The sequence below is a fragment of the Aquarana catesbeiana genome, linkage group LG06 (genome assembly GCF_042186555.1).
Source record: "Aquarana catesbeiana isolate 2022-GZ linkage group LG06, ASM4218655v1, whole genome shotgun sequence".
Classification (NCBI taxonomy): Eukaryota; Metazoa; Chordata; class Amphibia; order Anura; family Ranidae; genus Aquarana; species Aquarana catesbeiana.
Window position 1 is genome coordinate 222,029,705 of NC_133329.1, and position 19,798 is coordinate 222,049,502.

Consider the following 19,798-nt stretch of genomic DNA (forward strand, 5'->3'; position numbering starts at 1 on the left):
TGAGATTGTCTGAGATTTGTAATAAAGCCCATAGGCTTCTCATTCATTCTAAGAAACCAAGACTGATAATTTGATTCCAACTGAGCATTCTAAAGTGATTAACTGGAGTTTGTGTACAAAAGGATATTGAGACCTGGATGGATGCATTAAGAAGTATCGATGGTTGTTACCTGAAGAGGAGTTACAAGAAATTTCATCTGCTGCAACGAAGACGAATTGATTTCTGTAAAAGAAGATAAAATTCACAATTCTGCTTGCTGACTAGAAAATGTTGTAGCTGCCAGTTGAGTTGATATGTATAGATGGGACATTGGGACGAAATCTAATTTTTAAAAAATGTGGAGGGAACACATGGTGACTTATTTTAGTTCTAAAGAATATGTAAGTATTGCTGGTAATAATGGTTACAGGGTATTAGCTTAAAATGAATGACAGACGATTCTATCACAAAGTGCTTCAAGGCCATAGAATGTTCAAGTTAAGAAATGTATTTTTATAAAGGTAACTCAAAGCCTCTGCTTCTTATTGTGATTTATAGAAGGTATTATATGATATGGCTAATCTAAACCACATGTTCTATAGTCTTATAACGTATTATATATATGTGAAATTATATAATTTAATTTAATATATTTCAGCTAAATATCATGTTAAATATGTACATTTCGACTATGCTGTTTTACACTGACATTTTTATATGTGCATACATTGCATGCCATAGGTTAATATTACAAGCATTAATCACAAAGATGCCCCAAATCTGTCACCAAATGCTATATCTATGGCACTGCAAAAATAAAATAATAGCATATCATATAAATTGGGACCCATAAGCATTAATTATGGGAACCCATTTTGGGTCCTGTCCTACAAGCAGGGTATCCTAAATTAACATAATGAAATGTATATAAAGTGTCAGTAGCCTCAAAATTGGTATTTCGAATTCCTGAATGCAGGCAAGTTGAATTACCTACTGGATTCTAATATCTTTATGGAGAATCTGGCATCAAAATCTTTTTACCTGGCTTTATAGATCCACCAACCTACAGAAGCCATCACAAGGTGTCTTTGATTTCTCTGTTGGATGCATCTTTTAGGACCTACTCTAAGATATAGTTTTGACCCTAAAGCTCACGAAAATGTGTGAACAATTATTTTTAATGACACAGTTAGTATTTATGTATTTGAGCAATGTGATTTAAAAAAAAATGCTTGCTGAATTTTTGGTGGTTTTCAGAAAACATTTTTTTTTACAGGGATGGATTATACTGCACTGTAAACAGAAATACTTTAATGCACTGAGCTGCACACAAAATACCCTAACCTCTAAGCAATGCATACAGAAAATAAAGATAAAAGATAAAGATAAAATGAATCTCAAACATGTCAGAAAAAGACCACAATGCATGAAAACACACATAAAAAGCAGATAAAAATGCATGCAGACTTAAAAGAAATCTTTTTTCAGTTTTTATAGTGAAATATGTCACATAGATCTGCTTTATAGACATAACTTGATCAAGATATGGTAATGTTTTAGAACATTCTTTCCAAATATAATTTGCAGTTGCATATGTTTGTACATATTTGATCATTACATGCCCAGGTTCCCCTTCCTGCTTAGTAGTGCTAAACAATGGTTGTGCTTATTAAAAACAAACAAAAGAGGGTGCAACCACCTAAGAGTAAACGAAATATTAAAATCCATATTAGATAAGTAAAATTGCACTCACTGCATTATTAACCACTTAAAGACCGAGCCTCTTTCTGAGATTTGTTGTTTACAAGTTAAAAACTGTTTTTTTGCTAGAAAATTACTTAGAACCCCCAAACATTATACATTTTTTTCTAACACCCTAGAGAATAAAATGGCGGTCGTTGCAATACTTTCTGTCACACCGTATTTGCGCAGTGGTCTTACAAGCACACTTTTTTTGAAAAAATACAATTTTTTGAATTAAAAAATAAGACAACAGTAAAGTTAGCCCATTTTTTTTCATATTGTAAAAGATAATGTTATGCTGAGTAAATTGATATCCAACATGTCATGCTTCAAAATTGCACCCGCTCGTGGAAAGGCAACAAACTTCTACCCTTAAAAATCTTCATAGGCGACGTTTAAAAAATTCTACAGGTTGCATGTTTTAAGTTAAAGAGAAGGTATAGGGCTAGAACTATTGCTCTTGCTCTACTGATTGCAGTGATACCTCACATGTGTGGTTTGAACACTGTTTTCATATGCAGGCACTAGTTATGTATGCGTTCGATTCTGCACGTGAGCTCGTCAGGATTTAAACATCCCTTGTAATAGAAAAAAAGCATGACAGAACCTCTTAAATATGAGATCTGGGGTCAAAAAGACATCAGAGCTCATATTTACATTAAAATTCAATAACAAAAAAATTGTCATCTAAAAAAAAGAAAAAAAAAGGCCCTTTAAGAGCTATGGGAGGAAGTGACATTTTGAAATTGCTTCCGCCCTGCAGTGATATGGAGATGGGTGGGGGCCATCTTCCCCTCACTTATCTCCATACACAGCAAGGGGACAGACGCGATTGCCTCTGCCGCTGCCGCTGCCGGCGGCGGGCACTGGATCACGGTGGGAGGGGGTCCCCTCCCCCGCCGCCGATAAAAGTGATCTTGTGGTGAATCCGTCGCAGAGACTACTTTTATCTTGTAGTGGACCGCCCGCTGAAGAAGAGGATACTGGGGTTATGGCAGCTATCTGCTGCCATAACGATATCCTCCTTCAAAGTAATCACGTAAAATGACGGTGGGCGGTCCGGAAGTGGTTAATGGGATCAGCATATCACCAAATCCAAGTCAAAAACTCTCTGTGGAGTGACTTTTTTTAGGCAGAGATCAGCAGGGAGGTGGCTGGTAAGAGCAGAATTGCACCTGAAAGGTGCTGGACAGAGGAAGATGGTAGCTCTCATGCTGGAATACAATCTCCCTTCAGTGTAGCTGGGCAGCTTCTGGTATCATTACAGCAGCTTGGTCAAGTTAGACTCCACTTGGTGATCTTTGGCAATGACATTGCTACTTCCATGGGGGCATGGCTACCTGTTTCAGGGCTTGGAGCACCCCTTTATCAAGCCTGGAAGAAGAAGCTCCTTCTTGGCTTGTTAAAGAGGCATGGCCAGCCCAAAAACACGTAGCCACACCCCCCATCGACATAGTGACATCATCTCTGAAGATTCCTGAGTGGAGCTGAACTTGGCAAAGCCACCACCCAGCTACACTGAAAGGAGCTTGCATTCCAGTCTGACAGCTACCATTCTTCAATTCCCAGCACAATCCAGGTGCAACTCTGCTCTTATCAGCCGCCTCCCTGCCTTCAAAAGTTCACTCCACTGAGGGTTTTTACTTAGTTTTGGTGATAGGCTAATCCAATGAATAATGCATTGAGTGCAATTTTACTTTTCTCATATAGATTTTATATATGGCTTACGCTTAGGTGGTGATGCCCTCTTCTGTTTGTGTTTAATATGTACATTAGGGTTTTCAAGACCTGATTCAGAGAAGCAGCAATCATCTTTAGGTGCATTTTAGAAGCTTGTTTTTACCTGGACTCAATTATTGTGCTTTTGTGCCTCTTTCCATTTAGTCTCTAAATGACTAGACTGAACTTTACCCTTTTTTCCTTATCACTTAGGCCCATATTACATCCTATGGTTTATATAGTGTATGGTTTATATAGTGCCGTAGCATTACTATTTTTTAATACAATGGTTTTGCTTTACTGCTCCTTGTAATGATCTGAACATATGGGTTGATTTAGTAAAGAATTAGAGACTGCTCACTTAGCAAAGTGAATGCTCACTTTATAATGTGACTGCTCACTTTGGAGTAAATGAGGCGCAGCTGTGTTCACTTCAGTCACCAAATCATTTGCAAGGAAAAAACTTTTTTTTTATTTCCTTACACTTGATTTGGTAATCAAAGTGCACACGTTATGCAGATTATTTACTAAGCTAAATGAGCAGTCTCTGCTCATTTCAATCGTAAAGAAAGCAGTTTAAGATTGATATCATATCCTAAGGCCTCATGTACACTGCTGCTGCTAAACAGACGTTTAGGAGCAGTTGGGCATTTTTTTCAACTGCTCCTGAACTCTCCTCTATGTTATCTAATCAGTACATGTAGACAGGGTCATTTACAGTCATTTCTAGGCAGTTGAGTTTAGAGGCTTTTTTGGAATGAAAAAAAATGGGTTCAGAAGCTGAGTTTAGAGCCATTTCAAGCGCCAAACACTTCTAAACACAGCTAAACATGGTAACTCGTGTTTAGTTGATTTACAGGCGTTTTTCATTTCTGGTTATTTTGAAAGAAACCCCAAAACATTCTTTTAAAAAAATGCTTCTAAACGCAAATGCAAAACGGACGTTTTAAACGTGGGTTACTATCTGGCAAGTTAAATCATTCAGGAGAGGTTGTAAAAACATCCTGTGTACATGAAGCCTAACAATTGCAAAGCAGTTAGGCATATTTGGTGTAACTGAGGTATATGGTTCTAATCTAAAATCAATGAGAAAGCATGTACAAATGTGAAAGTCTCATAAAAATACTTTAAATAAGTGGATCCATTAGGTGGATCATTTCTTCTCTCAGGAGTTACTGGTGGTATAGAGTTTGATGGTGCATGCCTAAGCTAAATGCCTCTTGTCCACTGAACCAGGAAAAGTAAACAGAGATCTGAGCTACTGTTTTTTTTATCTACCTAATTTTTATTTACAAAATGTTACATATTAGTGCAGTCTGTTGAAAATAGGCAGGCCCAAAAGTTAAAAAAAAGTATGCAGTATCTCTGTTATGTGCCTAACACTTTACTTGCTGCTTCTATAACAAACTTTGTCATATAGGTATCTGTGAATAGTCTGATTATGCAGAATGGAACCCAGGATGCTAAAAATACTGGTAAAATTACTTTAATATAAAGGGAAAAAAAACGCGCTCGAGTACATACAGCAATCCTATTAAAAATAAATGATATCAATCATAAATGAAAATATAAAAAGTCCAAAGGCAGAAGCAGCAGCAAATAGCAAAAAATGCACGTAGTATATGGAAGAGACAAGCTGCGCTATATAAATGCAAGTAAACAATGTGTTGTGTATCCAAAACGCTAAAGTGCAGTTCAGACGTATGACACCTAGGTGAGCTAATCCTTAACAGTGCCACCACCTAATAAAAGACTTGCTTACCAGATAGTAAGCAAGAAGGAGCGGATGGCTAAAACCCAGCCAGGGCCTTTCAATACACCGGCAGAGGCGTCCAGACAGGGGCAGTCACTGACTTGTATAAGTGCTCCAATTCCTCCACAGCGTGGATAGCCCATAGAACTCAGCGGTGATCAGGGTAATCGGGATATATAAGAAAAGCAACCATAGCGTAATCTCGCTTTATAAGGTTTATTAGTAAAAACGTATTGCACTTACAATTGAATTGCAGAGTATTCGCGCTAAAAGCAGAGCCGGCCGGCTAAAATAGAGATGCCCGTCCTCCTCGGACAACAGTGTGGTGATGTCAGCACGTATCCTCCTCCAGATGCGTTTCATCACAGGTTGACATTGTCAATGGGGACTGCTGAGTTCTATGGGCTATCCACGCTGTGGAGGAATTGGAGCACGGATACAAGTCAGTGACTGCCCCTGTCTGGACGCCTCTGCCGGTGTATTGAAAGGCCCTGGCTGGGTTTTGGCCATCCGCTCCTTCATGCTTATTATCTGGTAAGCAAGTCTTTTATTAGGTGGTGGCACTGTTAACCACTTCAATACCAGGCACTTAGACACTTTCCCGCCCAGGCCAATTTTCAGCTTTCAGCACTGTCGCGATTTGAATGACAATTGCGCAGTCATGCAACACTGTACCCAAACAAAGTTTTTACCATTTTGTTCCCACAAATAGAGCTTTCTTTTGGTGGTATTTGATCACCTGTGCGGTTTTTATTTTTTGCGCAACAAATAAAAAAAGACCGAAAATTTTGAAAAAAAACAAGTTTTTCTTTGTTTCTGTTAAAATTTTTTGTAAATAAGTAAGTTTTCTTCTTCAATGATGGGCACTGATATGGCTGCACTGACGGGCACTAATACGGTGGCACTGATGGGCACCGATGAGGTGGCACCAATGAGGTGGCACTGATGAGGTGGCACTGACGGGCACTGATGATGGGCACTGATAGGCGGCACTGATGGGCACTGATAGGTGGCTTTGATGGGCACTGATAGGTGGCACTGGTATGCGGCACTGATGGGCACTCATAGATGGCACCGATGGGCACTCATAGGCGGCACTGATGGGCACTCCTAGGTGGCATTGATGGGCACTCGTAGGTGGCATTGATGGGTACTTATGGGTGGCACTTATAGTTGGCACAGATGTGCACTGATAGGTGGGCACTGATGGGCATGGATGGGCACTGACAGGTGGCACCGATGGACACTAATGGGTGGCACTGATGATACTGATTGTTTGCACTGATGCCCCTAAGGGTGGCATTGCTGGGCATCACTGCAACATAATGGTGCCAATCAGTGCCCATTTGTGGGCACTGATTGGCACAGATTGGGCACTGACTGGGCACACTGGGCACATGTGGATGGCCATGGGGTACATACCTGGCCATCCACATGTTGCCCCTTCTCTGGTGGTCCTAGTGGCGATCCCTGGTGGTCCAGTGTGGTGATCTGAGGGGGGGGCTGTGCTGATAAACAATCAGCGCAGACCCCCCTGCCAGGAGAGCTGCCGATAGGCTCTCCTCTACTCGCGTCTGTCAGACGCGAGTGAGGAAGAGCCGATCAATGGCTCTTCCTATTGACAGCGTGATCAGCCGTGATTGGACACGGCTGATCACGTGGTAAAGAGCCTCCGCCAGAGGCTCTTTACCAAGATCGGTGTAGCGGTGTGTCAGACTGACACACTGATCCACCGATCGCCGCGATGTGCGCCCCCACGGGCGCAGCGGCATGTTATCCTGCTGGATGTCATATGACACCCAGTCAGGATAACTGAACCACCGCCCAGCCGTCATTTGCTATGGGCCGGGCGGGAAGTGGTTAAGGATTAGCTCACCTGGGTGTCATACGTCTGAACTGCACTTTAGCGTTTTGGATACACAACGCATTGTTTACTTGCATTTATATAGCGCAGCTTGTCTCTTCCAAAATTACTTTAATACTGGAAAAGTGACTTTACTACTAGCAAAAGAATGTGTCCATAAATACTGTATATTGCCTCATTTTTTTTTAAAACAAACTCACATTGGAATCCCTGTATAGCAAGATTTCTGTTGCCCCGGAGTATGAAGCCCAGAAGTTTCAGGCTCATATAAAATATTAATTATGCTGATAAACATAGATTATTGATGAAGGATGGATTTATGTGATTGTACATACATGAGTCCATAAATAATATAGTATATAACTTGTATGGTACATCATAAAGTGCTGGATGTATGGGTTGCTGTTGTTGCCAATAGCGAGAATAAAAGACCTTTCCTCCTGATCTCTGATGTTCTTCATTTTTGGTCGCTCCAGGTCACTTGCCAGAGGTTTCCAGATCGGATGGATGTCGGTGAGCAGTATCCCTCCTACTGCACCTCCCTCCAGGTTCTCTGCCTCTTCTTGGTAGGAAGATCCTGTGTGTGGTTGGTAAATCCCCCTAAAGCCAAGGTACCCTTGTGCCTGGGTTGCAGGCATCTGTTGCTTAAATACCACATATTTTACTGGCCTCTGTGGTGTTTCTCAGGGACGCTGTGGCTGCATTCCTTTTTTTTCTCCCATGCTGTGTCTCCTTAGCATCCTCTTTGAAGGGTGAGTTATTCTCCCATCACCTGGAAACTAAAGGCAGAGAGGCGGATGGCCAGGGAGGCTGTGCTTCCTGCCTCCCTGCATGTCGGGTTCCAGGTGAGAAAGTCTCTCTCTCTCTTGCTCCCTTCTTATCAGCAGAGGCTGTAGCCTGAGTGATCCTTTTTTTAATTTGTCTTGACTGGTGACCTGCCTGTGGACTTAGCAAGCTGCCCTTCACACCCTGCTGCCTTCCCTCGCTGTAAGCTGTTTAAAGGGGACATGACACATAAAAAAAAAAGAGGAGAAAACGGGGTGGGAAGAGAGTGTTTTCTCTGTGGTCCCTCTCTCTTGCTATGATTCTTGTTTTTAGATGAGCATACCACAGAGATCAGAGGCATGAAGATCTAAAGAAAGGCGCAAGGGGGCCGCATGGGATGATGGTGAAAAGAGTGCTCACTGTTTGCTCCAGTTGTTTGTCTTGCTGTTTTGCAGAAGCCAAAGCCCAAAGCATAGACACTCATAAAAACACAAGTCCCCTCAATGCTCTGTGTCACCTCAGTGCCATGGATCACATCCATCTGCACGGAGACTCTCTCTCTCTCCTGACCCACGTAAACTAGGTGCCCAGGCGTCTACCTCGGCCCAGACACTAGTGCAACATCCTGCACAGGGCCTATGCTGGGCCTGCAAACTCTCAGCCTTTCCTGAAAAACTTATCTGCAAAAGTTGCCTCGAAGAGTTGGCTGCAGACAAGGAGGAAGATGCAAGGAGCTTCAAAGACTATATCCACAAGGCAATACAGGAGAGCCTTTAGGGCATGGGGATTCATGGGGATGCATGGGGATTCCAACGAGATGCTCTTCCCATAGGTCTACATAGCCCAAAAAATCTTGTATCACACCTGAAGAGACCGTATCAGAGGTATCCTCAGATCCAGAGAATGCTGGGCCTGTACCTTTGATTACGTTCATGTGCCCGGCATGTGTCCTTACCACTGGAGAACTCAGTTACCTTCAGGGATCCTATGGATCACCATGTTGATGTAGATATTAAAAGAATTTATTCCATTAACAGGTCATCTCTTCCCCCAGCTATCGCTCTGATGGCCTTGTTGAGGGCCTTGAAGACATGGCTTGCCAATGTTGAGACTGCTTTAAACTCAGGGATAGACCCCTCAAGAATTGTTACAACATTGGAGGAACTGAACTTATCAGCGGATTTCCTTGCGGAGGCAATGGTTGATCTAGTAAAGCTGCAAGCCGAATCCATGGCCAGTGCAGTTACAGTGAAGAGGGCCCTGTGGCTCCATCATTGGTTGGGGGACAGAACTTCCAAACAGGTCTAATGCAGCCTACCATACAACGGCAAACTACTGTTTAAAAAGACCTTGGATGATGCAATCAAAAGAGTCATGGGGGGGTAAATCGTCTCTTCTCCCTCAGCCGGGATGAAAGAAACAACTTGGTCAGCCCAGTCAGTTAACCCACAGACAGCTTACAGAACAGGACATGATATATCTCAGTGGAAATAGACTCAAAGTTACTTTCTCCAGGGCATCAAATCTAAGGCAGCACAGGCAGCCAAGGCAAGTGAAAAGTCTTTCTGAGGGGGGCGCCGTCCAGGCTCGTTCGGTGGGAGCGAGGCTAACCTCCAGTTGAAGGGTCTGGGTGGCTAAGGTTATGGACTGTCAGGTCCTGGACACTATAAAAAATGTATACTCCATAGAATTCATACACCACCCCCTGAATCCCTTTGTGAGAACACAGTGGCCAGAGTGTCCAGAGAAGCGACAGTCCTTTCAGACCTATATAGATGAATTCTTGTCCAAAGGGGCCATCAAGCATGTTCGGGCAGAAGAGCGAGGGAGAGGTTTCTACTCCCCAATCTTCCTGGTGCCAAAATCCTAAGGAGCCTTGAGGCCTGTCTTGGATTTAAGAATAATTATATCCTCAATGGGTGGTTCAAAGTAGAGTCCCTCCAGACCATAATGAATGTGATCTAGGAGAATGACTGGCTTATTTTGGTGGACCTTTCTGACGCATATCTGCATGTTCCCATGAGGAAGCAACATCAAGGGTTTTTAAGGTTTGCAGTACATGACCACCATTATCAATTCACATCTCCCTTTCGACATCTGTACCGCATCAAGGGTATTCTCGAAGATCCTCTTCTTCATCATTTCCCTAATTTTCCTGAAAGGAGTAAAAATATACCATTATTTAGCTGATATAATCATTCTGGGAAACTCCACTGAACAACTCAGGGAACAATGGGATCAGGTCCTTCTGACCCTAAACAGTTTCCGTTGAATAATGTACAAAAGAGCCAGCTCCATCCCTCCCAAACAAAGGAGCACTTGGGAGTAATATTCTCTACTTCTCAAGGATGGGTGTATCTCCCAGACAGGAAGATTCATCAACTGCGCCAGTGTATGCTAAGCACAATGAGGTCTACCTTTCTCTCAGCTGAGCACTGCATGGTCCTGATCAGGATTCTTACTGCCACAATTCCTGTAGTTCCATGGTCCAGGTGGCACATCAGGGTATTTCAGGTGACCTTCTTGAGCCAATGGGACAAGTTATCCAAGAACCAGAAAATATACATCCTAGAGGGAGTGCGTTGAGATCTAGGTTGGTGGAACATGCCAGAGAATCTATCCCGAGGGGGGTACCCCTCAATCCAGGGGACTTGACTACCACCACCTCCATTGCTAGCCTTTGGGGTTGGGGGGCCGAACAACCCCCCGTTCGGTTTGCACTAGAATTGGTGCAAACACGCAAACACCATTAAAGTCTATTGGACGCAAACATGAAAAATCAAAAATACTCATTTTAAAGGCTTATATGCAAGTTATTGTCATAAAAAGTGTTTGGGGTCCCGGGTCCTGCCCCAGGAGATATGTATCAATTAAAAAAAAGTTTTAAAAAGTTTGTTTTTTCAGGAGCAGTGATTTTAATTGTTGATTGTTTCACTTTAATGCTTAAAGTGAAACAATAAAAATGAAATATTCCTCTAAATATCGTGCCTGGGGGGTGTCCTTAGTATGCCTGTAAAATAGCGCATCTTTCCCGTGTTTAGAATAGTACCACAGCAATATCACATTCCTAAAGGAAAAAAAGGCATTTTCAAAACTGCTTGCGGCTGTAATGTATTGTCAGATACAGGCAATATAGATAAAACTTATTGAAAAAAATGTCATGGGTCCCCTCCAGTCCATTAACAGGCCCTTTGGGTCTGGTATGGATATTAAGGGGAACCACCCTGAGCCAAAAAAATTGCCTAGGGGCCCCCCAAAATCCTTACCAGGCCCTTATCCAAGTACGCAACCTGGTAGGCCGCAGGAAAAGAGGGGGGATGAGAGAGCGCCCCCCCTGAACCGTACCAGGCCACATGCCCTCAACATGGGGAGGGTGCTTTGGAGTAGCTCCTCAAAGCATCTTGTCCCCATGTTGATGGGGACAAGGGCCTCACCCTCACAACCCTTGCCGGGTGGTTGTGGGGGTCTGTGGGCGGGGGGCTTATCGGAATATGGAAGCCCCCTTTAACAGGGGGTCCCCAGATTCAGGCCCCCTGCTATGTGAATGGGTATAGGGTACATTGTACCCCTACACATTCACCAAAAAAGTGTCAGAATGGTAAAAATGGCAGGAGACAGTCCTTTATTAATAAAAAACACTGTCCCACGACCGACGACCCGAGAAAAAAAAAGAACTGGAAAAAGCTTTGCCTCGATGGGGGGCTCTCGCTGACTGCAGGCTTTTTCCAATGACAGCTTTTATATAGCTGAGGGCGAGGCCACCTGGTGACGTAAATGGGTGACCCCACCCCCTCTGAGGGGGCGGGTTCATCCATTTACATCACAGGAGCCTCCCATCTCCAAAGTGCGATATCTCCAAAGTAAGTGTCACTTATCACAGGGAATATATCTAATTTATTTATTTATTGGCACTAATTTGGATTGATTACTATTTGCAAACGCATTTTTAGTATAACTATACACAATTGTTGCTTAGTTTACTTTGGAGATATCGCACCACTTCCAGTGAATTTGTATAACTGGAGGAACACAGTTTTAAATATTTGCGATTTTTTCATATATTTGCGATTTTATATATATGCGATTTTTTAGCGATTTGGTAGCAATTTTTTTTCACATTGGTTTTTTAGCACAAAAAATTATTTTCTCACATTGATTGAACTTTGTATCAGAGCGCATCAATCTATGTTAAATGTGTAGCGGTACAATGTACCCAATACCCATTTATTCAGGGGGGCTGGGATCTAGGGGTCCCCTTGTTAAAGGGGGCTTCCAGATTCCGATAAGCCCCCCTCCCACAGACCTCCACAACCACCAGGCAAGGATTGTTGGGATGAGGCTCTTGTCCCCATCAACATCCTCCACATGTTGAGGGCATGTGGCCTGGTACGGGTCAGGAGGGGGGCGTTCTCTTGTCACCCGCCTGCCAGGTTGCGTGCTCGGATAAGGGACTGGTATGGATTTTGGGGGGACCCCTACTCCTATTTTTTGAATTATTTTTATCTATATTGCCAGCATCCGGCAATACATTACAGCCGCGAGCAGTTAAATTACCTTTTTTCCTTTACAAATGTAATTTTGCTGCTCTCATTCATAAAACTACGTAAGGCTGCCGTGTAAGCAGTCTTACATAGTGTGGGGCTTGGACTCAGCCCCTGAGCCATGATTGGCCAAAGACACCCTGTCTTTGGCCAATCATGGCTCTCACAGCAGAGCACGCTGTGATTTGCCAAAGCATGCAGGACAGGTGCATGCTTTGGCCAATCAGCAGCTGTCAATACATTGCGATCTCACAGTGCATTGATGGTCTCGCCTTTCATTATGGCATGTTCCGCGGGCTCTCAAATTTCCCATGAACGCCCCATAATGTGTTCGGTATTCAGCGAATGGGTGAACACCCGATGTTCGAGTCGAACTTATTGTCGACTCGAATGGCTGGCTCATGCCTATCCAAGACCTTTGGAACCCACAATCAAACTATTTGAAACTCAAGGCAGCCTTTCTTGCTCTACAGGCTTTTCAAGAAGATCATCAGGGAGCACGGGTCAAGATGCTACTGGACAACAAGACCACAGTAGCTTACCTTGCCCCACCAAGGGGGGACAAGGAGTCTAACGCTCCTTCAACTTTCTGCAGACTTTTTTGCTTGGGCAGAGAAGCACCTTCTGGATCTGACAGCAGCATATCTTCCAGGAATCAACTGGAGGATCAGCTAAGCAGACATTTCTGCGAACACAGCGAGTGGTCACTCAAACCAAAGTACCTCAATACAATTTTCAGGAAGGGGGACATGTCCACAGTCAACGTAATGGTGACCTCTCAAAATGCTCAGCTTCCTCTGTTAGTGGTGAGTAGGGATGAGCCGAACACCCCCCTGTTCGGTTCGCACCAGAACATGCGAACAGGCAAAAAGTTTGTTCGAACACACAAACACCTTTAAAGTCTATGGGACACGAGCATGAATAATCAAAAGTGCTAACTTTAAAGGCTTATATGCAAGTTATTGTCATAAAAAGTGTTTGGGGACCTGGGTCCTGCCCCAGGGGACATGGATCAATGCAAAAAAGTTTTAAAAACGGCCGTTTTTTCAGGAGCAGTGATTTTAATAATGCTTAAAGTCAAACAATAAAAGTGTAATATCCCTTTAAATTTCGTAGCTGGGGGGTGTCTATAGTATGCCTGTAAAGGGGCGCATGTTTCCCATGTTTAGAACAGTCTGACAGCAAAATTACATTTCAAAGAAAAAAGGTCATTTAAAACTACTCGCGGCTATTGCATTGCTGGTCCGACAATACACATAAAAGTTCATTGATAAAAACGGCATGGGAATTCCCCACAGGGGAACCCCGAACCAAAATTTAAAAAAAAAATGACGTGGGGGTCCCCCTAAATTCCATACCAGGCCCTTCAGATCTGGTATGGATTTTAAGGGGAACCCCGCGCCAAAATAAAAAAAAAAAAAACGGCGTGGGGTCCCCCCAAAAATCCATACCAGACCCTTATCCGAGCACGCAACCTGGCAGGCCGCAGGAAAAGAGGGGGAGACGAGAGAGCGCCCCCCCTCCTGAACCGTACCAGGCCACATGCCCTCAACATTGGGAGGGTGCTTTGGGGTAGCCCCCCAAAACACCTTGTCCCCATGTTGATGAGGACAAGGGCCTCATCCCCACAACCCTGGCCGGTGGTTGTGGGGGTCTGCGGGCCGGGGGCTTATCGGAATCTGGAAGCCCCCTTTAACAAGGGGACCCCCAGATCCCGCCCCCCCCCGTGTGAAATGGTAAGGGGGTACAAAAGTACCCCTACCATTTCACAAAAAAACTGTCAAAAATGTTAAAGATGACAAGAGACAGTTTTTGACAATTCCTTTATTTAAATGCTTCTTCTTTCTTCTATCTTCCTTCATCTTCTTCTTCTTCTTCTGGTTCTTCTGGCTCTTCTGGTTCTTCCTCCAGTGTTCTCGACCAGCATCTCCTCTGCGGCGTCTTCTATCTTCTTCTCCTCGGGCCGCTCCACACCCATGGCATGGGGGGAGGCTCCCGCTCTTCTCTTCATCTTCTTCTCTTCTTCTCTTCTTCATCTTTTTCTCCGGGCTGCTCCGCATCCATGCTGGCATGGAGGGAGGCTCCCACTGTGTGATGCGTCTCCTCTTCTGACGGTTCTTAAATAATGGGGGGTGGGGCCACCTGGTGACCCCGCCCCCTCTGACGCACGGGACATGATGGGACTTCCCTGTGGCATTCCCCATGACATCACAGGGAAGTCCCGTCATGTCACCATGCGTCAGAGGGGGCTGGGTCACCGGGTGGCCCCACCCCCCTCTGACGCACGGTGACTTGACGGGACTTCCCTGTGACATCACGGGGAATGCCACAGGGAAGTCCCATCATGTCCTGTGCTTCAGAGGGGGCGGGGTCACCGGGTGGCCCCCCCGTTATTTAAGAACCGTCAGAAGAGGAGACGCGTCACACAGCGGGAGCCTCCCTCCATGCCAGTATGGATGCGGAGCGGCCCGGAGAAGAAGATGAAGAAGAGAAGAAGATGAAGAGAAGAGCGGGAGCCTCCCCCCATGCCATGGGTGTGGAGCAGCCCGAGGAGAAGAAGATAGAAGACGCCGCAGAGGAGATGCTGGACGAGAACACCGGAGGAAGAACCAGAAGAGCAAGAAGAACCAGAAGAAGAAGAAGATGAAGGAAGATAGAAGAAAGAAGAAGCATTTAAATAAAGGAATTGTCAAAAACTGTCTGTCATTTTTAACATTTTTGACAGTTTTTTTGTGAAATGGGAGGGGTACAATTACCCCCTTACCATTTCACACGGGGGGCAGGATTTGGGGGTCCCCTTGTTAAAGGGGGCTTCCAGATTCCGATAAGCCCCCCACCCGCAGACCCCCACAACCACCGGCCAGGGTTGTGGGGATGAGGCCCTTGTCCTCATCAACATGGGGACAAGGTGTTTTGGGGGGCTACCCCAAAGCACCCTCCCAATGTTGAGAGCATGTGGCCTGGTACGGTTCAGGAGGGGGGGCACTCTCTCGTCCCCCCCTCTTTTACTGCGGCCTGCCAGGTTGCGTGCTCGGATAAGGGTTTGGTATGGATTTTTGGGGGGACCCCATGCCGTTTTTTTTTTTTAATTTTGGCGTGGGGTTCCCCTTAAAATCCATACTAGACCTGAAGGGCCTGGTATGGAATTTAGGGGGACCCCCATGTCATTTTTTTTTTAATTTTGGTTCGGGGTTCCCCTGTGGGGAATTCCCATGCCGTTTTATCAATTAACTTTTATGTGTATTGTCGGACCGGCAATGCAATAGCCGCGAGTAGTTTTAAATGACTTTTTTCTTTTGAAATGTCATTTTGCTGTCAGACTGTTCTAAACATGGGAAACATGCGCCCCTTTACAGGCATACTATAGACACCCCCCAGCTACGAAATTTAAAGGGATATTACACGTTTGACTTTAAGCATTATTAAAATCACTGCTCCTGAAAAAACGGCTGTTTTTAAAACTTTTTTTGCATTGATCCATGTCCACTGGGGCAGGACCCAGGTCCCCAAACACTTTTTATGACAATAACTTGCATATAAGCCTTTAAAATTAGCACTTTTAATTTCTCCCATAGACTTTTAAAGGGTGTTCCTCGGCATTCGAATTTGCCACGAACACCCCAAGTTGTTCCCTGTTCGGCGAACAGCCGATGTTCAAGTCCAACATGAGTTCGACTCGAACTCGAAGCTCATCCCTAGTGGTGAGATACAGATGCGCAGGGGCATTAGCACAGGAAGCCTTTTCAATCCACCGGGTTATTCCAATGGTGTACATCTTTCCACTAGTCCTGTTACTAATGAAGGTTCTATTTAAAATCAGAGCAGAGAAGGGCTATATGATGTTGGTGGCTCCCTAATGGCCAAGGAGGCCTTGGTTTCCTTTGATCACACAGATGTAGTTGGCCCCGCCAATTCTGTTTTCAACCAGGAAGGGACATTTGACCCAGAACCAGTGGCAACACCCCAACCCGACAAAACTAAGACTAGCAGCATGGCTGCTGAATTTGCCCAATTAAGGGCTCAGGGACTTTCCTCCCAGGTGGTACAGGAATTAATGAAGGCCAGAAAGACCTCAACTAACCTCACGTATGAACGTGTTTGGAGGAAATTTATAGAGTTTGTTCAACATGAGCACTTTTCTCCTAAGTCTCCTTCTCGGCCCAACATAATAGACTTTTTGCAATCAGTCTTAGATAAGGGGTTAGCATATAATTTGATTAGAGTGCAGGTCTTCACCTTGTTGTCTCTCACTGGGCATAGGTGGGCTTCCTATGTAAATCACCAAGGAAGTGTCTTATACCATCCTCAGGTATTAGGTCCTCAGGTCACTCATGCAACCTCCATTTATACCTCTGGACTCTTGCTTCTTATGGTTCCTGAATTTAAAATTGGTGTTTTTGGTCGCCATAATCGTGGCGAGAAGAGTTTCAGAATTGGCAGCTCTGTCCTGCAAAGAGCCTCACTGTGTGATCCTTCCACAAAAAGCCATTCTCCGACCTGCTCCAAGCCTGAGGTCTAAGGTCACAGTCACATCTAGCTTCCTAAAAAATTGGGAGGCAATCCACCCAAGTTTTCATCAAGTATCTTGATCTTCTCGAACAGAGGATTTCAGCACACTAGATCTGGTGAGCCTGCTGTCCATGCATCTGAAGAGATCTGCTCCTATCAGGCAGGTAGATAACCTTTTTATCCTCCCAATGGGTTCCAAAGGGGTGAGGCCGCAATGTCAAGAATTATCTCTTCCTCGGCATCAAGGGCCATCACCCTAGCCCACAAGAACCAAGGTCTGGCTGTAAGTTATACATGCTCATTCGACGAGAAGGATTTCAGCCTCCTGGGCAGCATACGCTAAGGTTGCACTAGAGGAAATCTGTAGAACAGCCAGTTGGAGTTCCTGCACAACCTTTGCTCATCACTATAGCCTTGAAATTCAGGCCACAGCATCTGCAAAATTCTGGACAGCGGTGGCCTCAGCAGCCTTACCATAGAAATAAAATGTTGTTTTTCCTTATTATGCAGCATATCTTGGCTGTGTCCTTTGTTTTCCTGTCTTTTCTCATTGTTAGTTAATTTGCATAGTGTGCTAATGTGAGGTTAGCCAGGAATACATAAAATTGTTGCCCTATACTTACTGTAAATTTTCATTCCTGGCGTATCCTCTCATCAGCACAGCTTTCCCACCCTGGTGGCCTGTTGCTATCTAGTTAAGAAACACCTCCTATCGCATCTGTCAGCGAACCACTCCCCTCACTACCTGTATCAACCTTAACCAGTACCATCTGTTTTTCAGGTTTGCTAATACCTGTGTGGTTACCCTTGGCAACCAATTTAACAGAAATCCATAACTCATTATTGTCAATATCATCAGGAACTCTTGTTCCATTGTTTTCTAGAACAGTGTCTGAGGAGGGACCTTCCAAAAGTTTCACATCGTCCCTAGTTGTCCAACTCTCTAAAAGCAACTGTCCTAGCAATTAACATTTTTTCACCACATTTTTATCTTGTCAAAATAGTTTTATTGAGTACGGAGATTATGTACAGATAACATTGAATAATAACATACATTCAGTATAAGGAAGCTCATTTACAATTAAAGAATAGTTCATTCATTAATAATATCATAAAACAAGACAATATATTCTAACACAAGGCAATATATTTTAAAAGGAAATAAAGAAATAGGAGAGAAAAAGAACTTTGGAGTCCTTGTCCATTTCAAAAGAATAGAATTAAATGAGTTATGTAAGTTCTGCTACATCGTTTGCCTTGTTTTATTTCTATTTCTAGACAATAATTGAGATTATTATTTAAATATCAATTAGAGCTTCAATATCATAGAATAATATAGTATAAGGAAAAGAAAGGATAGAAAGTATAGTAGGAAGGGGAGAAGAGAAGAAGGTTAAGGGAAAGAATGCGCGAGGTCAGGCCGAAAGTCACCACAACAACTAGGGCTGAAATATAGCCTATGTCTTGTTATCACAACTACCATGGCAGTAGAACACTCTTGTCTAGGGTTGGCATGGAATATGTAATCCAAGGCTGCAATATTACCTCAAATCTGGGGATGGTGTCCAATTCTATAGCTATCATCTTGGCATGAGTCATATAGTAATTAATTTTAGCTTTTGCTTCATTTATATCTAATGTTGGTGATTTCCAAGATTTTGCTAAAGTCTGTTTAGCTGCTGTGAAGAGATATACCAACAATGTGAATTGGGTATGCGTTATGAATTCAGGTTTTAAGTTGAGAAGGGCCATTGCTGGATCGAAAGCGATTGTTTTCCCAATAAGGTTAGTTGCAATGTTAAAAATTCCCCTCCAGAATATTTGAGCTAATGGACACGACCACCAGATATGAAGGTATGTGCCAGGGTCCAAACAACCCTGAAAACATTGCGCCAAATAATTTTGCACATATTTTACTACTCTAGTAGGTACTAGATACCAGCGTGTTAAAACTTTATAATTAGCCTCAACCGCCAATATATTAGGGGAAGCTGTTTTTTTTGTTTGACCATATTTGTTTCCAATCTGAATTATCAAAAGTACGCTCAAGGTCCTCTTCCCATTTCTGGACATAGGATAATTTGTCTTTACTGGAATAAACCAGCAGGTGAGAATATATGGTAGAAATTGTGCCTCTAGCATGCGGATCTTTTTTACAAACTTCTTCGAAACTAGTCATATGTGTTAATGGGGATGTGGTAGACACTAAGGGTGCAAAGAAATGTTTAATTTGGAAGTATCTAAATAATTCCGACTGCGGTAGACCATATCTCTCACAAAGGGTTGAAAAAGGGATGAATGATGAGGAATGTACAAATTTATACATACACAGTATGTTTCTAGATACCCATTCTTTAAAGGAATTAGGGAATATCCATGCTGGATAGAAAGCAGGATTTTTATAGAATGACAACATCGGGTTATGAGATGATTGTAAATGGTTATTCTTTTTTAATCTATCCCAAAGGGAAATGTAGTGTTTAGTAATTGGATTCTTTAGGTCTATGCGATCTTTTGGAGTGATCCATAGTAAGTTTGATATTGGAATAGGATTGCAATCTGTGGCTTCAATATGTACCCATAACGGGGTCTCCTGATACGCATGATATTTAGCCAGGCTTGCTATGTGTGCAGCCCTATAGTAATAAGCAAAATTAGGGCAACCTAGGCCTCCGTTTAGTTTTGGGAGATATAGTGTATGTAGTTGTATGCGTGGTTTGGAGGAACCCCATATGTATGACGATGTATTCCTTTGTAATATTCTTAGGTGATAAGCTGGAATAGGAATTGGTAATACTCTAAATAAGTACAGTAATTTCGGTAGTATCGTCATTTTTACCGCGTTGATTCTTCCGAACCACGATAATGAAAGATGAGACCATTATTTCATTAAGTTTAATAATTGTTTTAAAATTGGAGGGTAA

At 43.4% G+C, this 19,798-nt stretch overlaps 1 protein-coding gene across 7 annotated transcripts in view; it reads right to left on the bottom strand.

Moving 5' to 3' along the window:
- RBFOX1 (RNA binding fox-1 homolog 1) overlaps positions 1-19,798 on the bottom strand; it is a 2,292,172-nt gene that overhangs the window by 81,829 nt on the left and 2,190,545 nt on the right. For 2 of the 7 annotated variants that reach the window (XM_073633002.1, XM_073633006.1), the window contains one exon: positions 171-223. The exons of the other annotated variants lie outside the window; for them this stretch is intronic. In XM_073633002.1, the coding sequence (XP_073489103.1) occupies positions 171-223 (53 nt within the window). The remainder of the gene's footprint in view (positions 1-170; positions 224-19,798) is intronic. 7 annotated transcript variants of the gene reach the window in all.